The 22511-nt window shown below is 43.5% G+C and overlaps 1 protein-coding gene across 4 annotated transcripts in view; it reads left to right on the plus strand.

Moving 5' to 3' along the window:
* Positions 1-22511, plus strand: part of STS (steroid sulfatase) — a 160224-nt gene that overhangs the window by 84726 nt on the left and 52987 nt on the right. For all 4 annotated transcript variants that reach the window (XM_047843541.1, XM_047843542.1, XM_047843544.1 and 1 more), the window contains exon 7: positions 11138-11274. In XM_047843541.1, the coding sequence (XP_047699497.1) occupies positions 11138-11274 (137 nt within the window). The remainder of the gene's footprint in view (positions 1-11137; positions 11275-22511) is intronic.

A 22511-nucleotide genomic window follows, 5' to 3' on the forward strand; every position in this document is an offset into this window, starting at 1 on the left:
CTACATTTAAAAAGGTTAATGCCACTGGGTAGAATGAGATCCACGTTTCGTATCGTCCTCGACAGAGCGAGGGGAACCTGGGTCATTGTGTGGTGTCAGGGGCCAGATATGTTGGCCTCTTGTCTCCCTAAATTCATAGAAAACACCGCTTCGTTGCTAGGGAAAACATTACATTTGAAAGAAACTTCTCTTTGTTTTTCTCTGCGAATATTCACATGTTCAGGCTGAAGAGGGCATTTCTAAGAAGCACGGTGACTTTACACGCACCCACATAATTTGTATAGTTTATGATATCCAGCGATTGGATTCAAAATTCATATGAAATTGACCCTGAGAATTCTGTTCTCCAGGCTCCCGTGTTCAGTGCATATTGAACGTATTCAACATGTACTCAATATGTATTGAACATATTTAGTGTAGGTGTGTGTGTGCGCTAAGAGGCTGTCATTGGAAGTGAAATAAATGCTAATAATTTTCAGTTGAGCTTAAGAAGGGATATCTCTTGTATTTTTAGCATTGAGTCTACTAGAAAGCAAATGCAAACTTTGGCAAAGATCTAGAATTCCATTATTTATTTATTTATTTATTTATTTATTTATTTATTTATTTTTAAATTTACATCCAAGTTAGTTGACAGATAGTACAATAATGATTTCAGGAGTAGAATCCAGTGATTCATCCCCTACATATAACACCCAGTGCTCATCATAACAGCTGCCCTCCTTAATGTGCCCCTTGCCCATTTAGCCCATCCCCCCACCCACAATCCCTCTAGCAACCTTCTGTTTGCTCTCTGTATTTAAGAGACTCTTATGTTTTGTACCCCTCCCTGTTTTTACATTATTTTTGCTTCCCTTCCCTTATGTTCATCAGTTTTGTATCTTAAATTCCTCATATGAGTGAAGTCATATGATGTCTTTCTCTGACTAATTTTGCTTAGCGTAATACCCTGCAGTTCCATCCACGTAGTTGCAAATGGCAAGATTTCATTCTTTTTGATTGCTGAGTAATACTCCATTGTATATATATATACCACATCTTCTTTATCCATTCATCCATCGATGGACATTTGGGCTCTTTCCACACTTTTGCTATTGTCAATAGCACTGCTATAAATATTGGGCGAAACAGCATATCTGTATCCCTTGGATAAATACCTGGTAGTGCAATTGCTGGGTCATAGGGTAGTTCTATTTTTAATTTTTTGAGGAACCTCCATACTGTTTTCCAGAATAGCTGCACCAGTTTGCATTCACACCAATAGTGCAAAAGGGTTTCTCCGCATCCTCGCCAACACCTATTGTTGCCTGACTTGTTAATGTTAGCCATTCTGACAGGTGTGAGGTGGTATCTCCTTGTGGTTTTGATTTGTATTTCCCTGATGATGAGGGATGTTGAGCATCTTTTCATGTGTGTGTTAGTCATGTGGAAGTGTTCTTTGGAAAAGTGTCTATTCATGTGTTTTGCCCATTTCTTCACTGGATTATTTGGTTTTCGGGTGTTGAGTTCATAAGTTCTTTACAGATTTAGGATACGAACCCTTCATCTGATACATCATTTACAAACATCTTCTCCCATTCCATCAGTTGCCTTTTAGTTTTGTTGATTGTTTTCCTTCGACATGCAGAAGACTTTTGTCTTGATGAGGTCCCTAGAGTTCTGTTTTTAATCTCTGATTTCCCAGAGTGGCAAGATCTCATTTTTGTGACTTCAACAAATACTGATTTGCAAAGGGAAGCGACTATGACATCAGAATGTTGGAAAAGCATGAGTAAGCAGAGGAGGTAACTTTGCCACACAGAGAGTATGTGCTTACTGGAGGGTCACGGGGAAGTGCTCCCTCTACCATTTTCCATGGTGTGCAGTTTTACAGGAAATAGAGACTTCTTTCTGCAAACATTGTTGTCATCATAATGCTGTAAAACCTGGAACTGGCTGATAAATGTATCATCGGAAGACCTGACCTTTTATCCTGTTCCACTGCCATTGATATTTGGCACAGTCAAAATCTTGAAATGCATTTACAGGGTCCCTTCGACCTAGCCTTTGACATTTCCAGCCGGACCGTGGTATAAGTGGCCATGATGAATAGCTGTGATTTGGCACAAAGCATCTTCTGAAGAAAGAGATTGTGGGATGACTTTATTAGTTTAAATAAGAGTTTAAGCCAGAAAGGAATGGGGGTGATATCGATTTTAATTCATGGGGAGAAAAGTACATCAGATTAACGATTAAGGGCAACACAAAGGGACACATATGTGTTCAACAGGAGAAAGGTTAAGTAATTAAAGAATGGTCTTGCTCAGGATAGATGCCCCTTTATTGGTTTCTACCTTGCATGAGCCAACAGGACGTGGGTTTAGGAATGCAGGGGGTTTGGGCTCTTAGTATGAGTGTCCATCCCAGGCCGAGCAAGCCACAAGCCAAATACAGTTACAGGCAGCTCCTTGCTTTTTGCTCTAGTGTGTCTAGATCCACAGCATTCCTAACTGAAGAGGGCGTGTGGAGAAAGCACTCTCAGACCTTCCTCCTTTCATCAAACACACACATCTCTTTTATGCCCTGGGATTATGACCTAAACTGGAATCAGCAAGCGCGGCATTTGGGATGTCAGGCATTGAAGCACGGGTTCCCAGGGGTCCAGGCTGGTAAGGAAATTAGCAATGGGTGGTCCGGATCTGGAGGCCCAAGGGAACTGGCTTTGGTTCAGCTCCTTCCCAGTGGTGGCCTGCTGTCCCTCAGAAATGCAGGCTGGTGCTGCTGACTTGTCCCTTGTTCCAGAGAGGAGGTCCTAGGTGGTTCAGTTGACTGGGTATCCAACTCTTGATTTCGGCTCAGCTCATGATCTCACGGTTCCGAGAGTTCAAGCCCCACATCGGGCTCCGTGCTGACAGCATGGAGCGTGCTTCATATCCTCTGTCCCCTTCTCTCTTTGCACCTCCCTGCTTGCTCTCCGTCTGTCAAAAACAAATAAACATTTATCTTAAAAAAGAGATAGGATAAATACCTATTTGTGAGAGGGAACTATTTGAGGGGGAGTTTTTTTATGGGAAACTTCTCAGTGTTTTAACGTTAGCTTGTTTTTTTTAGCACTCAGAACCACTGTTGAATGAATGAATTGCTGTAGTCTCTGTGCCTTAGAATAGACCCCATGTTACGCACTTCCCGGGTCCTCTTTTTGTGTCCTTCATGGGCTTCTCTCCCCGTCCCTAGGCTGGGGGCGAACCTGCACAATAGATGATCTGTCTTCTATTGTCCATCAGGATCATAACAGTTATTCCTAGCAGGCACATTTACTGTGATGGGGCGAATATACTCTCCTGTTCTCTTTCTCTCCCCTTGGAGGGCCCATCCAAGGAGGCTCTCTCTGCCACCATTTTAGGTACTCTCCTAGTAACTGAAAAGAAATGCGATCGATTTTCCAAAGGCACTTTGGAGAAACCATCTCCTTCCTTGGGGTCTCATTTCCTATTACAACAATTACAGATGTTTTTATTTCCTGTTACCTAAAATGCAGGGAAACAATCTTTTTGTTTCTGCATAACCTCAGTGTCTTGCAGTTACCTCACCCCTAAAAATAAAATCTTTCCTTGGGTTAGGAGAATGAATGCATGGACGCCAGGGAATTTTCAACCAGAAGCAGCAAAGAATCTTTCCTGTACCTGTTGTAGGGTAGGGCGTGTGGGTGACCTCAGTACATGCATTCAGGTCACAGTGGGCTTGGAGAGTCACAGCTGGTGATGAGTGGGTTCAGAGTCCGGTAGCCTCCATTGGTGACCCATCTAATGTAACGTGAGAGCCACAGACAAGTTTGCGTGTGCGGAATTCTTACACAGAGAGCCCAGCGTGAAGGTCAGCAGATGAGGCCAGTGTGGGCAGGCTGGAAGGATGTGGGTGAAGACTGAAACCAGGCAGCTTTTTTTTAGGTCTGGTACATATATTGGCTTTCAGACCTGGGTGTCCATTTCGTCTCCCTGCGTTTTCGAGGGAAGAAGGTGGCTTTCCTAGTTTTCTCGTCTTTGTTTTTGTTTTCCAGAGCCATCTCTGTTTTTCTGTGGCTCCAAAAGTGACACGTGCTACTCTAAAAAATTGAAGCAGTGTAAAAATGGGTAATGCCAAATGTTGACATTGTTGCTGGTCTTTGCTCCTTCACACTAAGTTCTCGCTTTCCCCAGCCCAAGGTGCAGCAAAGTCTGTGTGTTAGTGGTATCTCTCTGGGTTTCTTTCCATACATGTCAGTTTTTATTTTTAAAATTATTATGATTTAGGGCTACCTGGCTGGCTCAGTTGATAGAGCATGTGACTCTTGACCTCGGAGTTGGGAGTTCAAGCCCCACAATGCATGTAGAGATTATTTAAAAATAAAATCTTTAATTTTTTTAATGTTTAATTTTTGAGAGAGAGAGAATGAGCAGGGGAGGGGCAGAGAGAGAGGGAGATACAGAACCCGATGCAGGGCTCAAACCCATGAACCGTGAGATCATGACCTGAGCCAAACTCGGATGCTTCACCAACTGAGCCACCCAGCCACCCCTAAAAATAAAATCTTTTAAAAAATTATTCCTATTTGTTGAATGAATAATTTGGGGGCTCCGTGTAATCACACTGGTGCTTTTAGCTCATCTGGGTAGCAAATACCCAGGACAGGTGCCTGCCATCATCTAGTGTCCTGTCTGTGAGTATACACCGGGAGAGTGCTGACATACACGTGTTTGTGGAAAGCATTTGCATGCAGCGTCATGTTGCATGAACCTTTGGAACCTGCCTCTCTCCAGGAGCAAATTATTGACCCTGCCAAGTTGAGATTGGTTTCTGCTGGCAGGATCTGAGAAAGCCTACCTTTATAGTTTCAGTCCTGAGTACCATGCAGCCAAATGTTCATCCGGTCGATGTGGTGGTGTGTGTGGAGGGAACAGAGGAATCGCTGGGTGTGTACATCTGTGTCTCGTACACAGTGGCGGCACTGACCTCTGGCTGGGTGACTGGTGAGGCCGTTCGCTGCCTCGTGCCTGCTATAATCACAGCATCCGAGGGCTCTCAGAAGGAATCAACACACATTCCTGTGTGCTTCCCAGTTACGCCCGACACTGGCTCATGCTGGGATTTTGATTGAATAAGAACGGTCAAGCCCTTGGATGAGGAATATGCTGTTCCAGACCTTCATGGCAGACAGAAAAAAACAAAAACAAACAAAAAGAAAACAACAACAAATTGAGAAAAAAAAACCAAATGCCTTCTCCGTCTCCTTGCCTATGTTTTCACCCTGTATTTATAGGACATCAGTCTTTGCATTCTCAGATTGAAATGATTGCAGGCTACTGGGAAGGCACAGAGCTGCCTGCTGTATTTTTACAAACACAGCAAAAGCATGTAGCGGCAGAAAGTTCTCTATCTTTTCACACGGCGTACAAGACCGTGGCAATACATTTTCAGAAGTGTGTACTGAAGTACGGAAGGTAATAAAACAGGACCTAAGCTGTTATTGACAAGTCTCCCTCCCAGCAACTTGATGGAGTGTCACGGAGGCTTCTAGGTCATAGACCCAGGTGTCCTCGATGACTCTGACCTCCTCTCTGTCAAAGGCTGTTGCCCAGCGAGAATTGCTACCCCAGAGAGGAGGCTGTGAGTCACACTGCAGGGTGTGTGCATGGAAGCCATGGATTTGCGTGTGCCTAGCTCACGTCCCATGCACCGTCCAGTGTCCCTGTAGTCCCACACGGTAAATCTTCGTGCCATAGGCTGTCACAAGCCCCGGTCCACTTGACATTTCCCAGCGTTGCTGGTGCATCTAATACCTGATCCCTGTGCTTTGGCACCCAGCACCATGGCTGGTGTCCGTGATGTCCTGTCCGCTCAGTGAAAAACCACTTTGCAGAGACATGATAGAAGACAGACTCGTGTAACTCTGTGCACTCTTATCATACACGCACGGATGACCTTCTCCCCTTCCGCGGAGGGTCCTCCTATGTCCCAGGAACAGAAGTCACCGTCCACGGCTCAGGTTCATCTCCACAGTGGTGCACACCCTCTCCCCCCGACGGCTCTTACTACCCTCATCATGAGCACCGTGTGTCTGGGGTTCCCTGATTTGCTTGTTGGGACAACGTTACCACTTACTGTTTTTGTTTTCGGCTCACATTTCAAAATGCCTCCATGTTGGGATCCTGCCAGTCTGTCTTCTTCATCAGCGGTCTTTCTTCTTCATCCATCGATCCGTCCATCCATCTATTTATTTATTTCTCTGAAACTGTTGGGCACGTGACACCTCTTCATTCTCAGCAAATTCTGTCAAGCACATCCCATATCTCCAGCTCTGACCACATACATGCTCGTAAGATGGCGTTTTTAAGCTGCCTGTTTTCCTTAACGTTAAGCCCCAAAATAAGCAGGACAGCACAGGACGGTGGAATTGGACCCATATGCGATGCACCTGCCTATTTAGGGACAAGTGTAAAGGGTGTAATTCCAGGTTGGTTGGGGGGAATCTAACCCAATTTTTAGGGTCCCCACCTGCCTCTTGGGAAGGGGGGTGCACTTTTCCATCCCAGAAGCACCAGGATGGGGGCCTCACTGGCTGCCCTGTAGGGCAGAGGTCCATGACCTGTCATGGCCTAGCATCTTCCAGGGTATCTACCCCTACAAGTGGCCAGAGCGATGCTGTGCTAGACATGCTCACATGCAGGTCAGCTCGGGGATGCCTCCCGTGCATCCATCTGAACATTAATGGATCTTCTTTCCTTTCTGAGAAATAACAGGGAAGTTACGGGAGACTAGATGTTGTGGGTTCGGATCCTCATGGTAATTCCACTTTTGGGGAGAGGTGGCACAGACCACATACAGGCTTTTTGCTCATCTGCTGGCTGGTGTTTTTGTTTCTGTTTGGCTTAGTCGTGAAACAATAACTGGCTCAGTTTGATCTGGTTTCTGAGAATAGAAGGGACCCAGTATGCGATGCTCACTCAGTATGCGATGCTTTATGCTTATTTTCTGCTTCAAAAGGCAAGGGAATGTCAGTGCAAGGAGCAACCTTAAAAGTCAAGTGTGACAAGCACAAGATCTGAGGAGTGACCCACGAGGCGCTGCATGGGCAGGAGGAATCCGAGCTATATGCACATGAGGAAATAAAAATGCATTTGGCAGAGTGCGCATTCATTTCCTTATCAGAGGTAGACTCATTAGTGTTGCGATACCCCGTTCTAAATTTGAGATGTTTTTCGTTATCGTGGCGACTTAACATACTAAATAAATATGTAAAGGCATATTGATGTCATTGGTTTCATTAAACAGATTATTTTTTGAGAGCTTTTGGTGACTGGCAAAGATGGTGAACAGAAGTGACAGTCACTTCAAGGTGATCAGAGGCTTCTGACGTAGTTTATATGTTATGACGTATATACCTATACCAACAGGTGCATATTTGTATGTGTATGTATTTATACATATACTAATAATATATATAGGTGTATATGTGTGTGTATGTATATACACAGCTATACTAATATATGAGTTTATATCTGTGTGTGTATATATATGTATTTACACTAATGATACACATGTATGTGTATATATATATATATATACACACATCATACTAATATATATTTGTGTGGATGTATACATACACCTATACTAATAATATACATATGGGTTTATGTGTGTGTATATACACCTATACTAATATACATATAGGTGTATATGACTACATATATATATATACATATACTATCTATGCTAATAGTATATGTATAGGTGCGTATGTGTACATATATACACACACACAGCTATACTAATAATAGATATATAGACTTGTGTAGGTATATATATAAATGTATGTGTAGATATATAGGTTTGTGTGTGTGTGTGTGTGTGTGTATATATATGTGTATATATATATATATATATATACACACATATGCAGCTATACTAATGTATGTATAGGTGTATATGTGTATGTGTATATGAATATATACACATACACATACACATATGTATATATTCATATACACATACACCTGTACTAATAATATATGTATAAGTTTGTGTACACATCTATATGAATAATATATGTGTAGTTGTGTATATGTGTATATATAATATACATATATACACACATACACACAGCTATACTAATGTATATACATATATACATACATATATATATAGGTTTCTGTATATGTGTATGTGTGTATATATACACCTATACTAATATATGTATAAGTTTGTATGTGTATACCTATACTAATAATATATGTATAGTTGTATATGTGTGGGTGTATGTGTATATATATGTATATATATACATATGTATGTGTATATATATATACATACACAGCTGTATTAATATACACACACACATATATATATAGCTTTGTGTGTATATATATATATAACATATACAACTATACTAATATGTGTGTAGGTGTATATGAGCACATATATATACTACCTATACTAATAATATATGCATATATATCCATAGGTGTATATATGTACATATATGTATACACACACATACCTATACTAATAATATATGTATAGGTTTGTGTGTGTGTGTATATATACATACATATATGTATATACACTAATATATGTATAGGTGTATGAGTACATATATATATTCTACTTATACTAATAACATGTGCATAGGTGTATATGTGTACACATATATACACACACATTTACTAATAATATATGTATAGGTTTGTGTGTGTGTGTATATATACACCTATACTAATAATATATGTACAGGTATATATGAGTATATGTATATACTATCTATAGTAATAATATATGCACATGCATACTTATGTAATAACAGATATAGGTGTATATGTGTATGTGTATATACCTGTATATATATATATATATATATATACCCACAGCTATACTAATAATGTATATATAGTTTGTGTGTGTGTGTGTATATGTATGTATACTAATAATATATGCATAACTGTATATGTATACATATATATACACACCTATACTGATACATGTGTAGGTATATATGCATACGTACACGTAAACACACCTCCTAATAATATATATAGGTGAATAGTATCTGTGTGTGTATACGTATAGGCATACATATAAAAACACGTATGCATGTATTGCGTATGTAGGCATATATACCACATAGGTATATATGATCGTACCTGCTCTAGACCGACCACCTGGCACACAAACCATGTGGCACTGCTGGATCCCTGCAGTGCTGGAAGTCCTGGGTGGACCCGAGGAAGCCAGGAGGGCTAGTGCAGGCTTTGATTGGCTAACACAGGGTTAGTGAACTTACACTACTCGCCAACCGCTGTGCTGGTGCCTGCAGCACACGAACGTCCGTGTCACGCCACCGCTTGTGGTCTCGTGGGGGAAGGAAAGCACGTAGGGGATTCTTGGTTTGTGCACCAGCTGCTCTAGTACAAGTTGCATCCGGCATCCATCTATTCCTTCATCCACTCCATTTGTGCCCCAACAGCCTTCTAAAGGGCACTTGTTCAGTAGTCCCTTTTAGCTGGAAAGGAATTTCTGACACTTTCCTGGATGAAGGTACAATTTGAACCGATTACATAAAACCAAAACGAGGCAACTGAGGGCGTTTCTCAGAGGCAGAAAGACACCTACCAACGCTCCAGTCCATTGCCTCCACAGCGTGGAAGGAGGTGAAGGAGATGTAAGCAGGAGGTGGCGTGACTTCTTGACCCCTCTCAGCAGACCCGCACGGGGACCCCCAAGACCTGTCCACACTCACCAGCCTTGTGGCATTTGTCCCAAGGGCCAAATGTTGACAGTGACTTACAAGTCTCGAGCAGCTGTATGTTCTCACCGATTGCACAGAGGAGGTTTTTCTTGAGGGGCTCAGTCAATTAAGCAGCCGACTTCGGCTCAGGTCATCATCTCACGGTCTGTGAGTTCAAGCCCCGCGTCGGGCTCTGTGCTGACAGCTCAGAGCCTGGAGCCTGCTTTGGATTCTGCATCTCCCTCTCTCTCTGCTCCTCCCCTGCTCATTCTCTCTCTCCCTCCCTCCCTCTGTGTGTGTCTCTCTCTCTCAAAAATAAACACACACAAAAAAAAAAGAAAAGAAAAGAATTGCTTTCACAGTAACTTGAGACTCTTGATCGGTTTGGGCCAGTTCCTAGAATGTTCCATATAATTTCCAACTAGTGTTGACAATGGAGTGTTCATTCCAGGAGACCTGTTCTGTAGTGGAAGGTGAGTAATATGGCGGAATCCAGAGTTGAATTGGCATTAGACAGGTAGACAGGTGTCTTTGTAAGAACTTGGGAAATCAAGAGACGGTCTTTAGTAGGCACTGGTTTGTCTGTGTGTCCATGTTCCAGAGAGAATGTGCTTTTTAAGGCCCTTGAATTGGTATTAATCAACTGTATAGACAGGGAAGAATAGAATTCAAGAGCAAAGCAGGCCATACCCCACAACATTCCTTCCAGAGTTGTGTCCTCAGGGAATGCCTCAAGGACATGGCACTTCCTTCCGCTGATCTGCACAGGGTAACCATCAGTCTCTTCACAGGCACGCCATGGAGACTTCTGCTTCTTTGAGTAAAACGTACAATATTAGGGGTGCCGGGTTGGGTCAGTCAGTTAGGCGTCTGACCTCAGCTCAGGTCCTGATGTCATGGTGGCTAGGATTAAGCCCTGCATTGGGCTCCGAGTTGGTGATGCAGAGCCTGCTTGGGGTTCTCTCTCTCTCCCTCTCTCTCTGTCCCTTCTCTGCTCTCTATCTCGAAAATTAATAAATACACTTTTAAAAAATGTTTAGGGGCGCCTGGGTGGCCCTGTTGGTTGAGCCTCCGACTTCAGCTCAGGTCATGATCTCACAGTCCGTTGAGTTCGAGCCCCGCGTCGGGCTCTGTGCTGGCAGGTCAGAGCCTGGAGCCTGCTTCACATTCTGTGTCTCCCTCTCTCTCTGCTCCTCCCCCATTCATGCTCTGTCTCTCTCTGAATCAAAAATAAATAAACATTAAAAAAAATTTTTTTAAATGTTTAAAAGTGTAAAATATTAGACATCATCTTGTGGTGCTTTCCGACTTTTCACATGGCGTCATGGAGTACTAGTTTGATCCTTACGAGCATGTGGCAAATGTTCTTACGTTGCTCTGAACCTTCTCCTCTCGCAGGAATGCCAAGAAGCCATTCCTGCTGGTCCTGTCGTACCTTCACGTGCACACGGCCCTGTTCTCTTCTAAGGACTTTGCTGGAAAAAGCAAACATGGAGCTTACGGGGACGCCGTGGAGGAAATGGACTGGAGCGTTGGTAGGTGTCTTTCTGCCTTCTTTGCTGTGAGTTTCCACCCTGATGCCTTTATACAGCAAATGTTTTTTTTCTTTCTTTATTTTTTTTAATCAAATGAAGGTAATGAAACACTGATTCTGAGATGTAACAAGTGTCTTTGGCCCCAAGTGCATGAATGTGGCTCATCGCCAGGGAAGAACTGGGTGTGTGGGCCGGCGAGCAGAGGTTAATGGAGAAAAAGAACCAAAGTTTTAACCTTTCTCTTGACTGTTCCTGTGAACAATCAAATGTGAGCAACACCTCATCTGCACCGCTGGTAGATGAGTGCTGGATTTGGGGATGGAGTGGACCACGGCCACCGACAGCCTTGGCTGGCGGCTTGGGGTGGCAGCTACAGGGTCTCCTGGGGATCCTGTCCTCTTGGTGGCATAGTCCGCTGGTTTCCTTTTTAGGGCCCATATTCCTCTCGCCGCCTCTCTGAGGATGCAAACGTTGCCTTGTTGTTTCTGTCCCTTCTCCTTCTTCTTAAGTTACTCGATTCCTGAGAAACCTACCATTTTTTCTAGAGGTGCTGGCAAGACTTACTTGAAACAATATATCGTCCACGTCTACAGGAGATGGTCATGAGCCTGCTTTCTTTCATTTTCTCTGGTACAGCTGAGCAATCTCGGGTCTGTTCTCTAGTGTCTAGGGGAAGCAAAGGAATGGAAAACCAGTGGGCCCTGAATGTGTCACTCAGATCCTGTCTTTTCTGGTGACATTGTCTTTTGTGTTGACATTGCGCAATCCTTACGGACAAAATCGGACAAAATTGTCCAAATGTCACCAGTCAGCAGGTGGCTTAGGATTTTCATGTGTTTGTTTCCTTTTCCTTTTTTTGCCCTCTCTCATTATTCCTCCTTTTCTTTTTTTGCACTGAATTGGTAGTTTTTAACTTTTTCAAGTAGATCTTTTGGAAGTACTGTAACATAGCCACAGAGCGGTTTTTTGGTTTTTTTGGTTGATTTGTTTTAGGCAGCAAATTGAATGTGATGATGTTTGCCTACTGTGGTGATTACAAGAACAATTTTGTTTTGTTAAATCTTGGTGCGCTGTCTTAAGAAACCAGAGGACTGGACCCTTATTCTAGCTTCCAGCTCTGTGTTTATACTGTCTCTGTGAACTTGGAAGACATCTTGAATCTCTAGGCTTCATGGCTATCATCTTAACATGAAGAATTCAGACGAGGCAGGTCCTCACTGTGTGTCTTCTCTTCGGCTCTGTGACTCTGTAAACTAACAGAAAGGAGGACGTATTATAATTACCGGGATACTCGAAACCAAAACATTCCCCGTCACAAGAAGTGTGAGACAAATCCATTGCAGTGAGCCTTTTCCATATGCCAGGACAAGCCTGCCTCTTTTCTCGTTTGCTTCTTTAAATGTTGCATGTAAATCCGTTTATATTTTCCACTTCTTGGTAGTGCGAATTGGTAGAATGTTTTATTTCGTGGATGAGCATTAGGTTTCAAATAACAGGTTGCTTGTAGGACTCTAAGACATTTGCTGGCTAAGCCAGCAGGCTTGTGCTGGTATTGTGAAACGTACTTTTATTTAATTATAATCCCACATATGTGTACCCCGACCCGTCACAAAGTCTGACGTTGAGTGTTGCATGTAGAATGGTTCCATCTAGAACCCGGTTCCGTCTTGAATGAAACGGAGAGTATTTTTCAGTCTTTGAGATCTGCGTTCGGACCTGACGTCACATTTGCAGACGCTCTTGTTTCTTTTGCCGAAACATGAAATCCTCCCCGTGAGCCATGACGTTGGTTTCTCGGGATGTGTTTGCTGTCTGACAAATCCGGTACCTCTGAGTGTTTCGATGAGCGTTCCCACTTTCCAAGAAGAGCCTTTCCCTACGACACCACGGGACTGCAACATTCTCAATAATTGTGTAATAAAATGGGGATGTCTCCTTAAAAATGATGTGTCCTGCACAAAAGGCACCTGAGATAGCAGTGGGTAAGTGAAGAGGGCACATCTCCGTCATTCCGAGCATTTCTTTCAAAATTGGTGGAGGCCGCATAATTCCATGGAGGATAGCTTTCTCCACCGTGCACCCGTCTGTCCCCGTAAAGGCATATTCAGGGCAAAAGCACCTTTGTTATTTAATTGTGCTCCATGGCCACTTCCATGCCACATCCATGTGTCCATTGCCTTATTCTTAGCTGGGTGATTGCACTGTGGTGCACTGCTTAATCACCGAGGGCAGTGAGCACACAGATCTGGTGTGAGGGCCACAGAAGGGGCCCTGCAGAGCCACCATGTGGGTGCTAGCATCCTGGAACCGTATTACCTCTAAGTAACCCGCAGGGTGGTCAGCGTTCCTCAATAATGCCAGTCACTGGCAGCTCAGCAGGTGCCCCCAGCCAGCCCTGGCCGGCACGCGCATTTCCTCCTGGGTGCTGTGGCCTGTCTGGGCGGCAGGGAGCATGGTGTTCATCTGCGTTCTGCAGGTGAGGCCGGTGAGGGGTGCCAATGGCTAATACACCTGCCTCAGGTGTATTTTTTTTAATTTTTTTTTAGAGAGAGATCACAAGTGGAGAAGGGGCAGAGAGAGAGGCAGACACAGAATCCTAAGCAGGTTCCAGGCTCTGATCTGTCAACACAGAGCCTGACGCGGGGCTCGAACCCACAAACCGTGAGATCATGACCTGAGCCGAAGTCGGACGCTTCACTGACTGAGCCACCCAAGCACCCCATGCCTCAGGTGTATTAATTACAGAATTAATAATATGGGATGAGCAGGAACCCGAACGCAGGTGTTCAGCCGGAGCGTGAAGTCTGCAGCCTGGCGTCTCCTGCTTTCCCAGTAATGAGAAAGTCTGCTTCATAGCACGGAGCAGTCCACACTAAATCACAGGGAAATAGCTCATGCCTTCATCATGCATGTTTATTGAATGCTGGACTGTGTGCCTGTTCTTTTTTGTTTTTGAGCGAGGGAGTGTGATAATGATAAGTCCCTTGACATAAGGGAATTTAGGAGCCACTGAGGGATTTAAGATTCTTCCAGGAGATGTCATAATAACACAGAGCACAAAGTCATGAATGACTGTCCCAGAGAAGGAAGATGCAGATAAACCCCTTGATAGTTTGGGGATGGGAAGGGTGGGAAGACGGGGCCAATGGACACAGCCCGCCATATCCCTTCAGCAGGAAACACTGACAGCCAAATCCCGTGGACAGTCAGGGCATGATTGCAAAGTGAGATTTTCAATTCCAAGTAATTCTTTTTTTATTTCAACCTTTTTTTAAAATTTTTTTTAACGTTTTATTTATTTTTGAGACAGGGAGAGACAGAGCATGAACAGAGAGAGGGAGACACAGAATCTGAAACAGGCTCCAGGCTCTGAGCTGTCAGCACAGAGCCCGACATGGGGCTTGAACTCACAGACTGCGAGATCATGACCTGAGCTGAAGTCGGCCGCTTAACCGACTGAGCCACCCAGGCACCCCTTATTTCAACTTTTTAATGTATATTTTTGAGAGAGAGAGAACAAGGCAGAGAAAGAGAGGGAGACACAGAATTTGAAGCAGGCTCCAAGCTCTCATCTGTCAGTCAGCACAGAGCCCGACGTAGGCTCAAACCTACGAACCATGAGATCAAGACCTGAGCTGAAGTCAAATGCTTAACTGACTGAGCCACCTAGGTACCCCCCAAGTAATGTTTTTAGGTTTTTATTTATTTATTTTAAGAGAGAGTGAGCACATGGGGAAGAGGCAGAGAGAGAGAGACAGAGAGCGAATCCCAAGCACATTCCATGCCACCAGTGCAGAGCCCAGTGTGGGGCTCGAACTCATGAACCATGAGATCATTATCTGATCCAAAGTGAGATACTCAGCCGAGCCACCCAGGTGCCCCATCAGTCCCAAATAATTCTGAAACAGCAGAGCCTTGAGGAGGAACAAATGGACAAAATCACGGTGTTTTCAAACATGCACTGAGTATTTTGGGGGCATGCCATTGTAGCTGTTTTTCTTCCCCTGGACATGAAGTGGTATTTACTGGAGATCTATGAATGGGAAGGGGGCAGAGAAAGCAGGTAGAAGCATGGAGGTGGTTCCCACCAGTGGTTTCTTATCTGTGACTTGTACCATCCCAGGCAACACCTTCAGTCTGTCAGGTGGAATTTGCATGCAGTCAGCATTTATTTAGAGCCCCGTGCTATTAATAGAGCCCCAGGAAGGAATCATAAATCAGCACTTGCCCAGGAGTCAACTAGCAAATTCTCTATCCTACAAAGAGAAATGCAAGTCAAGAACAATGAGGTGAACACTAACATAAATGTCTGGTGTCAGATCAAACCTTTCAATTAAAAAGAAAAAAAAAAACAAACAAAAAAATGCTACTTTCAAGGGTTGGGATCCAGTGGCTTATGTGGGATTTTTTTCTTTGAAACAAAAACTGTGAAGCTTTTTCTTTAGTAGAAGAAGCACCCCCTGTCATGGTGGCATTCAGAAGTGTTCTGGATCGCTCAGCATCTGTGATGTGGTACCCCTAGTGGCTGTGTGTGATACGGCAGTCCTCAGTTTCTCCGTCCCTTTCCATCTGTGGGACTGAGCAGCACCACCTTCTGTGGGTGCAGGGACAGAACACACAACCAACCTAATGGGAACATAATGCACAGGTTCATACAAGACCAGCTGAGGGTAGGGTACAGGGTGAATTCCTCTTTTCCATGCCTGACATATAGTTAAACACATGCCTTGCAACACTGATGACCACACATGGAATCCATCTTGAGAAATGGCGAATGAATTGGAAGGTCTCAAGAGATCAAGATAGTGACAAGAACCTCAAGTAACACAAGAAAAGACTACAAATGAGGAGCCTTGGATGTTGGTCAAAGCCCCTCACACATACAACATAATTCTAACAAGGATTTGGCTTATTGGGCATGAGTCTAATAGAGTATCCATTTCAAAATGGACTCTTTCTGGGACTGTTGTGTTAGAAATGCTGTGTGCAGTGAATAACTTCTCGGTCAGTATGTACGTTTGCCTGGGCGAAGGTGCTCTGGTTGGGTTCATGTGGAAGACATCTGCTTCTAGAAGGCTGCAGACCAGGAGCATGGCAAGGGCTCAATAAGTCCTACCTCAAGGTGAAATCTCCTGTGGGGCAGGGGGTGGGGGAGGAGGTGCCTGATACAGCAAGGCCCTATCCAAGGTGCTGAAATTGCAAGTCCTACTTCATTTTTCTTCCATACGTAGATAATGGTCCCACCATGGGAGTGGATAAGATTGCTTTGCAAGCGTGTTGAAAGCAGTTGAGTAACTTGTGACTCAAGGTTTTCCTGCATTGAAAGCCAAGGTAAAAGTCTAGAAATGAATTTCCACGTTTCTACTTCTCAAAAACTAGCATCACAGAGTCTAAGAAAGCAGTGGCAATATTCTCTTCGTCATTCTTTTGTTCTCTAAGGAATGCAGTCTGGGCCATAATGCTGTGTATTTCCTTTGGGATTCAACACATCAGTTTTCTGTCTTGAATTTTTAAAACGCTCCTTTTCTTGATAAATGGAGCCTCCTCTAAAGCGTGAAAATAATGTGCTCACTTCTGATGCATCCTGAAAATGGAAGGCCAGGTAGAACATTGAAAGGAAGGGAAAAATAGGAAGAATTCCCAAAAGAAAAACAAAGGACCCCTGAGAATGAGAACAGAGGGTAGGAGAAATGGGGGTATCAGAATTCAGGGGTAAACAAAACTTCAGAGGACAATCAACTTCTAACCAAGTGAAGATTCACAAGTGCATTTAGCCACTATAAACTTTAGTGTCATAAGAGATTGCTGAGCGAGTGATATTTGAGGAGTCTGAAGTCAGTGGGGTTGGATATTCCTTCAGGAAGCACAAGGGACATGGGCAGAGGGATACTTATTGGACTGTGTCTGAGCTCTGCTCACAGGGAAAGCAGGAATCAGGTGTTGGCTCAGAGTGTGGAACTGGGTGATTTTCAGGCCAATGTAGAAGCAGGAGGAAAGATCATTGAATTGACTGATGATTAAATTTTGCCAGGGAGTATCACCAAAGACATTTCAGCATTGGATATTTGTGCAATAGCAAGAGAATGACCTAAGTGTCAGACCGCAACATGGGAATGAGGAGTGTAGGGGAGAGGGGCTGGTGGCTTGGAAGTTCATGGATTGGAGGTCCAAACAACATGGTAGGGAAGGTGTTGGAGGCCTTAGAGGAGGTGAAAGTCTTTACATGGAAGAGGTCAGACCATTCTAACCATTCTGGGCATGCGTAGAGGTGTGGCTTGCTTTTAGGTGAATGGATAAAGGACTAGAAGTCAGTCTCCTTGTGTTGAGTACATCAAGGCACTGGAAAGCCAGGGCCTTTAGCTGGCTCTTTCCTTGTGACTGCACAAGCACCAAAGACACCAGGTTCAGCTCTCCCCTGATTGGGATGGTTGGTTAGCTTCACACACTTTCAGGATGGAGGTTTATGGCGAGGCGGGAACACTGGATGAATACTGGTGTATTTTACAGGGAGCAGTGCAGAGCCATTATGGACCACACATTCATTAACTGCACTTTCAGTTTTCTCAAACAAACAGTCAATGGAGACTCAAAAGTTATTTAAGGGGTTGGTCACCAGCCCCAAGTTCCAGATTTGCAGCAGGTTTCATGGAGTAAGGGAGGTGGTCTATACACAATAAAGCAAGCTGGCTTCCATCTCTGGACGGCAGAGCCCCATCTGTCAGCTCCTTGCCACGAAGGCAATATTAAGAGGAAAATGCTCATAGCACAAGACTCATTGTCACCTTGTAGCTACAGTGCACATCACAGTGAACTGTGCTGGGGACAGTTCCTACTCGGAGGGAGTGGGAAGCAGAATGTGGAAGCATTTAGGTATAAAATTCCTAGGCTTCTCAAACAGAGCAAGTGCACCCTTCAGCCTTGCGCAGCCAAGGTTGGATGTGGTGCGAATTCTTAAACGTGTTTTTAATTTGCATTGTATTTAAAACTAAGCACTGTAGAGTTTCAATACAAGTAAATAAATGAAGCTAGGTGGCACTGGCTCCAGAAGAGACAGAGTGATGGAGGAGAACAGGAAGCCCAGAAAGAGACTCTCATGTAAATGTAGATGTGGCCTTTCAAGGCAGACAGCTAAAAATAGGTGATGCGTTAATTGCAATAGGATGATTAAACTTTGGGAGACATTATAATTACTGGTCCCTGGCACTGTGGTGTTTTGCATGCACTTAAAAGAGATAATGATGCTGGAAGTGATGGTGATGACGATGGTGGTGATGGTGATGATGGTGGTGGTGATGTTGATGGTGATAATGGTGATGAAGACTAACAAAAAAGATGAGGGTGATGGTGATGATGGTGTTAGTGAAGAAAAATGATCATCAAGAAGAAGAAGACGAAAATAACAAAGACGAAGCAAAGAGGGAAAAAGTGATGATGGTCCAGGTAAATAAGACAGTTTTTCAGGGAGCTGTAGTTTAGGAAAGTAAAGTAACTTACCTGAGGTTACAGAGATGGTGTATGACACTGAGAAGGTTAATCTGCTTGTGTGCTATGCTGCTGTGTCCCATGCATGAAAGTGAATACCCCTTGCTGTTGAATTTGGAAAAATGACCCGTGAAAGAATGCAAGAACATATATTGGGCTCTATTTCTCTGATGTATTGTTGAGCAGGTTCTTTCTAAGCTTAAAAGCAAAGAAATAAATGCTAAAGGAAAAGATTGCTAGATTTAGCTACATAAAACCTAAAATTTCCTGACGTCAAAAAAGATAACAAACTAAAAATACCAGTGACAAACTAGTTGAAAAACATATGCAACATCTACATAAAGGGAAAATCTCTGAGGTGTAAAAGGACTTTGTACAAAGAAATTGGTTAAAAGATAAATACCAGAGGAGGGACTTAGTTGTGCCAATGTGTTGTGTCTGCTCACTCTACCCTTGGTGGCATTAAGTGTTATGATTTCTAAAATAATACTATAATAATAATGATAATAACATCCCTCAAACTCTCTGCTAATATGATGAGTGAAAGAGGAAACTTTTAAAATTACATATACCGCATTATATTGAATCCTAAGGAGGGCAGACATTTCTCTTGGCACTTTTTTTTAATTAAACAAAATCTATCGTCATTTTTCTGGTGGGGTCAGTGCCTTTTCTTAAGCCCCTACTCCTGGGGCGACCTGACGAAGAGCTAAGGCTGCAAGGGGTTTTCCACGTTGCCTCTGCTTAACCGTACCACTCCGTTTACTTACAAAGTGTATTTTAAATATTCAGCCAGCACTTTCTATTTCTGAATCCCAGGGCATCCATGACACAATTATTAAAACTCAACTCAAGCAACAAATTAGATTTTATCTTCACACGGGTGCTTCTCTTCATTGAAAATTCCCTCTTGGAGTTTTCAGAAGACTTTAAGTTGCCTCTGTGTGGGTGTGCGTGCGTGTGTGTGTGTGTGTGTGTGTGTGTGTGTGTGTTTACATGAGGTCCTTTTGCACTACATTTGCTTTCAATTTCATCCTAAATAGCACGCGTTAAAAAATGCATGAGTTTGTAAAATCTGCTTAATTCAATAACTTCACTATGGATGCTAATTCCCCAAAGGGGATACTGATGTTAAAACAAACAAAAAAGTCTACTAGCTTATCCCAGACTATCCCATGTTGGGTATGTGCTTGGAATGGCACGTTAGCTCTGAATCACATAAAATATGACTGCCAGTCTTGTCACTGTGAGCCCTTGTTACAGAGATGATCATGAAATAGAGCGTTCAGACAGACAGTATCCTCCCAGGGACTTTCCACGGGGCCTAGTATCACAACACTTGTGCTTAATGAACAAATTTTTATTCCAGTGGATCTAGCCAGGAGGGGAATAAGGTAGTTTCCCTTACAAACCCACTGTTTACCCGAGTGTGAGATACGTAATAAGGTTTTTGAAACTTCAGGAAGACATCTAGGAAATGAGGATAACCCATAAATTGTAAAGGGATGTCTAAAACAGACCTACCCATGTATAATTTTCCTTCCACGGTCATCAAACCGATTTAACCGGGAGGCGGTATGAAAAAAATCACGTGTTCAATTTACAAAGGTATATACTCACCTTTAGAACATGTGCAACAGAAATTCGGCCATTTGGAAGCACTTAATGTATACTTTGAAAATACAGGGCTTCCTCAAAATCGTATATGTGATGTTGCTCCTGGAATATAATTTTATTGACGTTCATACACCTTCCAGGCTTGCAGAAAAAAATGACTTTATGATAAGCGAAAATAAAACCTCCTATGCCAAGATTTTCCATTATTGTCACTTTCTGAGACGTGTGTCAGAGGACCGCTTTGTGAGCGATGGTTTGGAGGGCACAGTAGGTGTGAGATGCCACTGAGCAACCTCGAGTCTTTCTTCTTTCTGTGCTTCTACGTTGGGGCATTTTCTGTGCATATTGGGGCCTTTTCTGTCACTGCAGCGTGTATCCTGCATCAGCACGAGCCAGCAGCTGAGTCCTTGGTCCACATAGATCAAGAGCAGAGCTTGGAAGTGCCTGTCCATCAATGTCTCCATTTTTGCAAGATGCCTTTGCCATATTCTTTTTTTAATTTGAATGTTTTCCTCATTTTTTGTAATTCTTCTAATGGCCAGACACTTTGTAGAGTCTACAAAACCAAAGAATACAGACACACACAGCAGAAAGGAAGTGCCTTTAGTGACCCCGCCCCTGATGGCCAGCCCGGTTGATGGTTTACGGTATAAGTTTCACTATTTATATGTCGCCAGTGTGGTATAATGTGAAGACACCATCCTTATTAAAAGGATTTGACACAAACTCTACACGTGGTTTTTGTAGTTTTCCTTTCTCACAGAAGTATGTACTGGGATATTTTTCAGTGTCAATGCATTTTTGTCCACGATTGTGTTTTTTGTCCTAAGAATTCCATTTTCTATACCTTGAGCACTTTTCTATTGGATTGTCCATCTTCTTCTTATTGATTTGTTTGGGCTCTTTACATATTTAAGGACATTAATAATCTACTTGATGTAGGTTACAAATATTTTTCCGTCTTTTTTTGTTTGTCTTTTCATTTTATTTATAGACTCTTACGTGGTGAATTTCTGTGGTTGGATTCGACATTCTCTCCTTTGTGACTTTAGGGATTGACAGTGAGCTTTCAAAAGGTTTTCCCTGCCTCCCAAATTATATGCGTTTGTCTCTTGTCTTCCCTCCAAATATGTTTATAGTCTCACGTTTTACAGTAAGGTGCTCATATGGAAAAGAACACGTGTGTGTGACCATGTGTTGTCATTTGCTCATTATTATGGCTGTCGGTCTTTGGTGGTCCATGCTCTTGGCTAGTGTGGGACTGACCTCTCAGGACTTAAGGAGGATGGGTTGTGGTGCCCAGGGTAGGCAGCAGGTCAGACCCTTTCTGCAAGGTGTGTGTAGAATTCACACTCATGAGGCCCCTGCGGCCACTGTAAGCCAGGTGGGTGTAGTCCGGTGGTCACTTCCCTCGGTGACCGCACGAGCTGATTCACCAGGCAAGGTCTGCTCTGTGAGTGGGCAGTGGTGATGGGCTCTCACACCTGTGTTGTCGGCACTGGACTTGGTGCGAAGGCATATTAGGGATGGTGGGATGCAGGGATGGTGGTGATGGGCCCTTTACTACCTGTTTGTTCCTCCTGCCCAGGGACACAAAGCCTTCAGATCACACAGGGAGGGGCTGTCCGCAAATGCCCCCAAAGGAGATTCCTGCTCTGCTCCCCAGTATCTTCCCGGGCAGTGAATCAGGAGCAGGTGGCTGATCCCACACGGCAATCTGCCCTCACCTGTGCTCATCCTGAAGGTCCAGATATCCTCCTAGGACCCCACTCTGCTTTGCCTGGGTGGTCTTGAATTACATTTACCCTAGATTAGTTTCACTTCCTTTTTTAAATTTTTTTTTAACATTTCATTCATTTTTTGAGAGACACACAGAGTGCAAGTGGAGACAAGGCAGAAAGGGAGGGAGGTACCAAATCTGAAGCAGGTTCCAGGCTCTGAGCTCTCAGCACAGAGCCCAACATGGGGCTCGAACTCACGAACTGTGAGGTCATGCCCTGAGCCAAAGTCAGCCACTTAACTGACTGAGCCACCCTAGATTAGTTTCACTTTCAGATAATCGGGAAAAGGGTTGGGGGGCAGAGACTAGTGTGTGTCCACACTGTTTCCAGCATATTCAACAACTAGTGTTAAAGCTA

The sequence above is a fragment of the Prionailurus viverrinus genome, chromosome X (genome assembly GCF_022837055.1).
Source record: "Prionailurus viverrinus isolate Anna chromosome X, UM_Priviv_1.0, whole genome shotgun sequence".
Taxonomy (NCBI): Eukaryota; Metazoa; Chordata; class Mammalia; order Carnivora; family Felidae; genus Prionailurus; species Prionailurus viverrinus.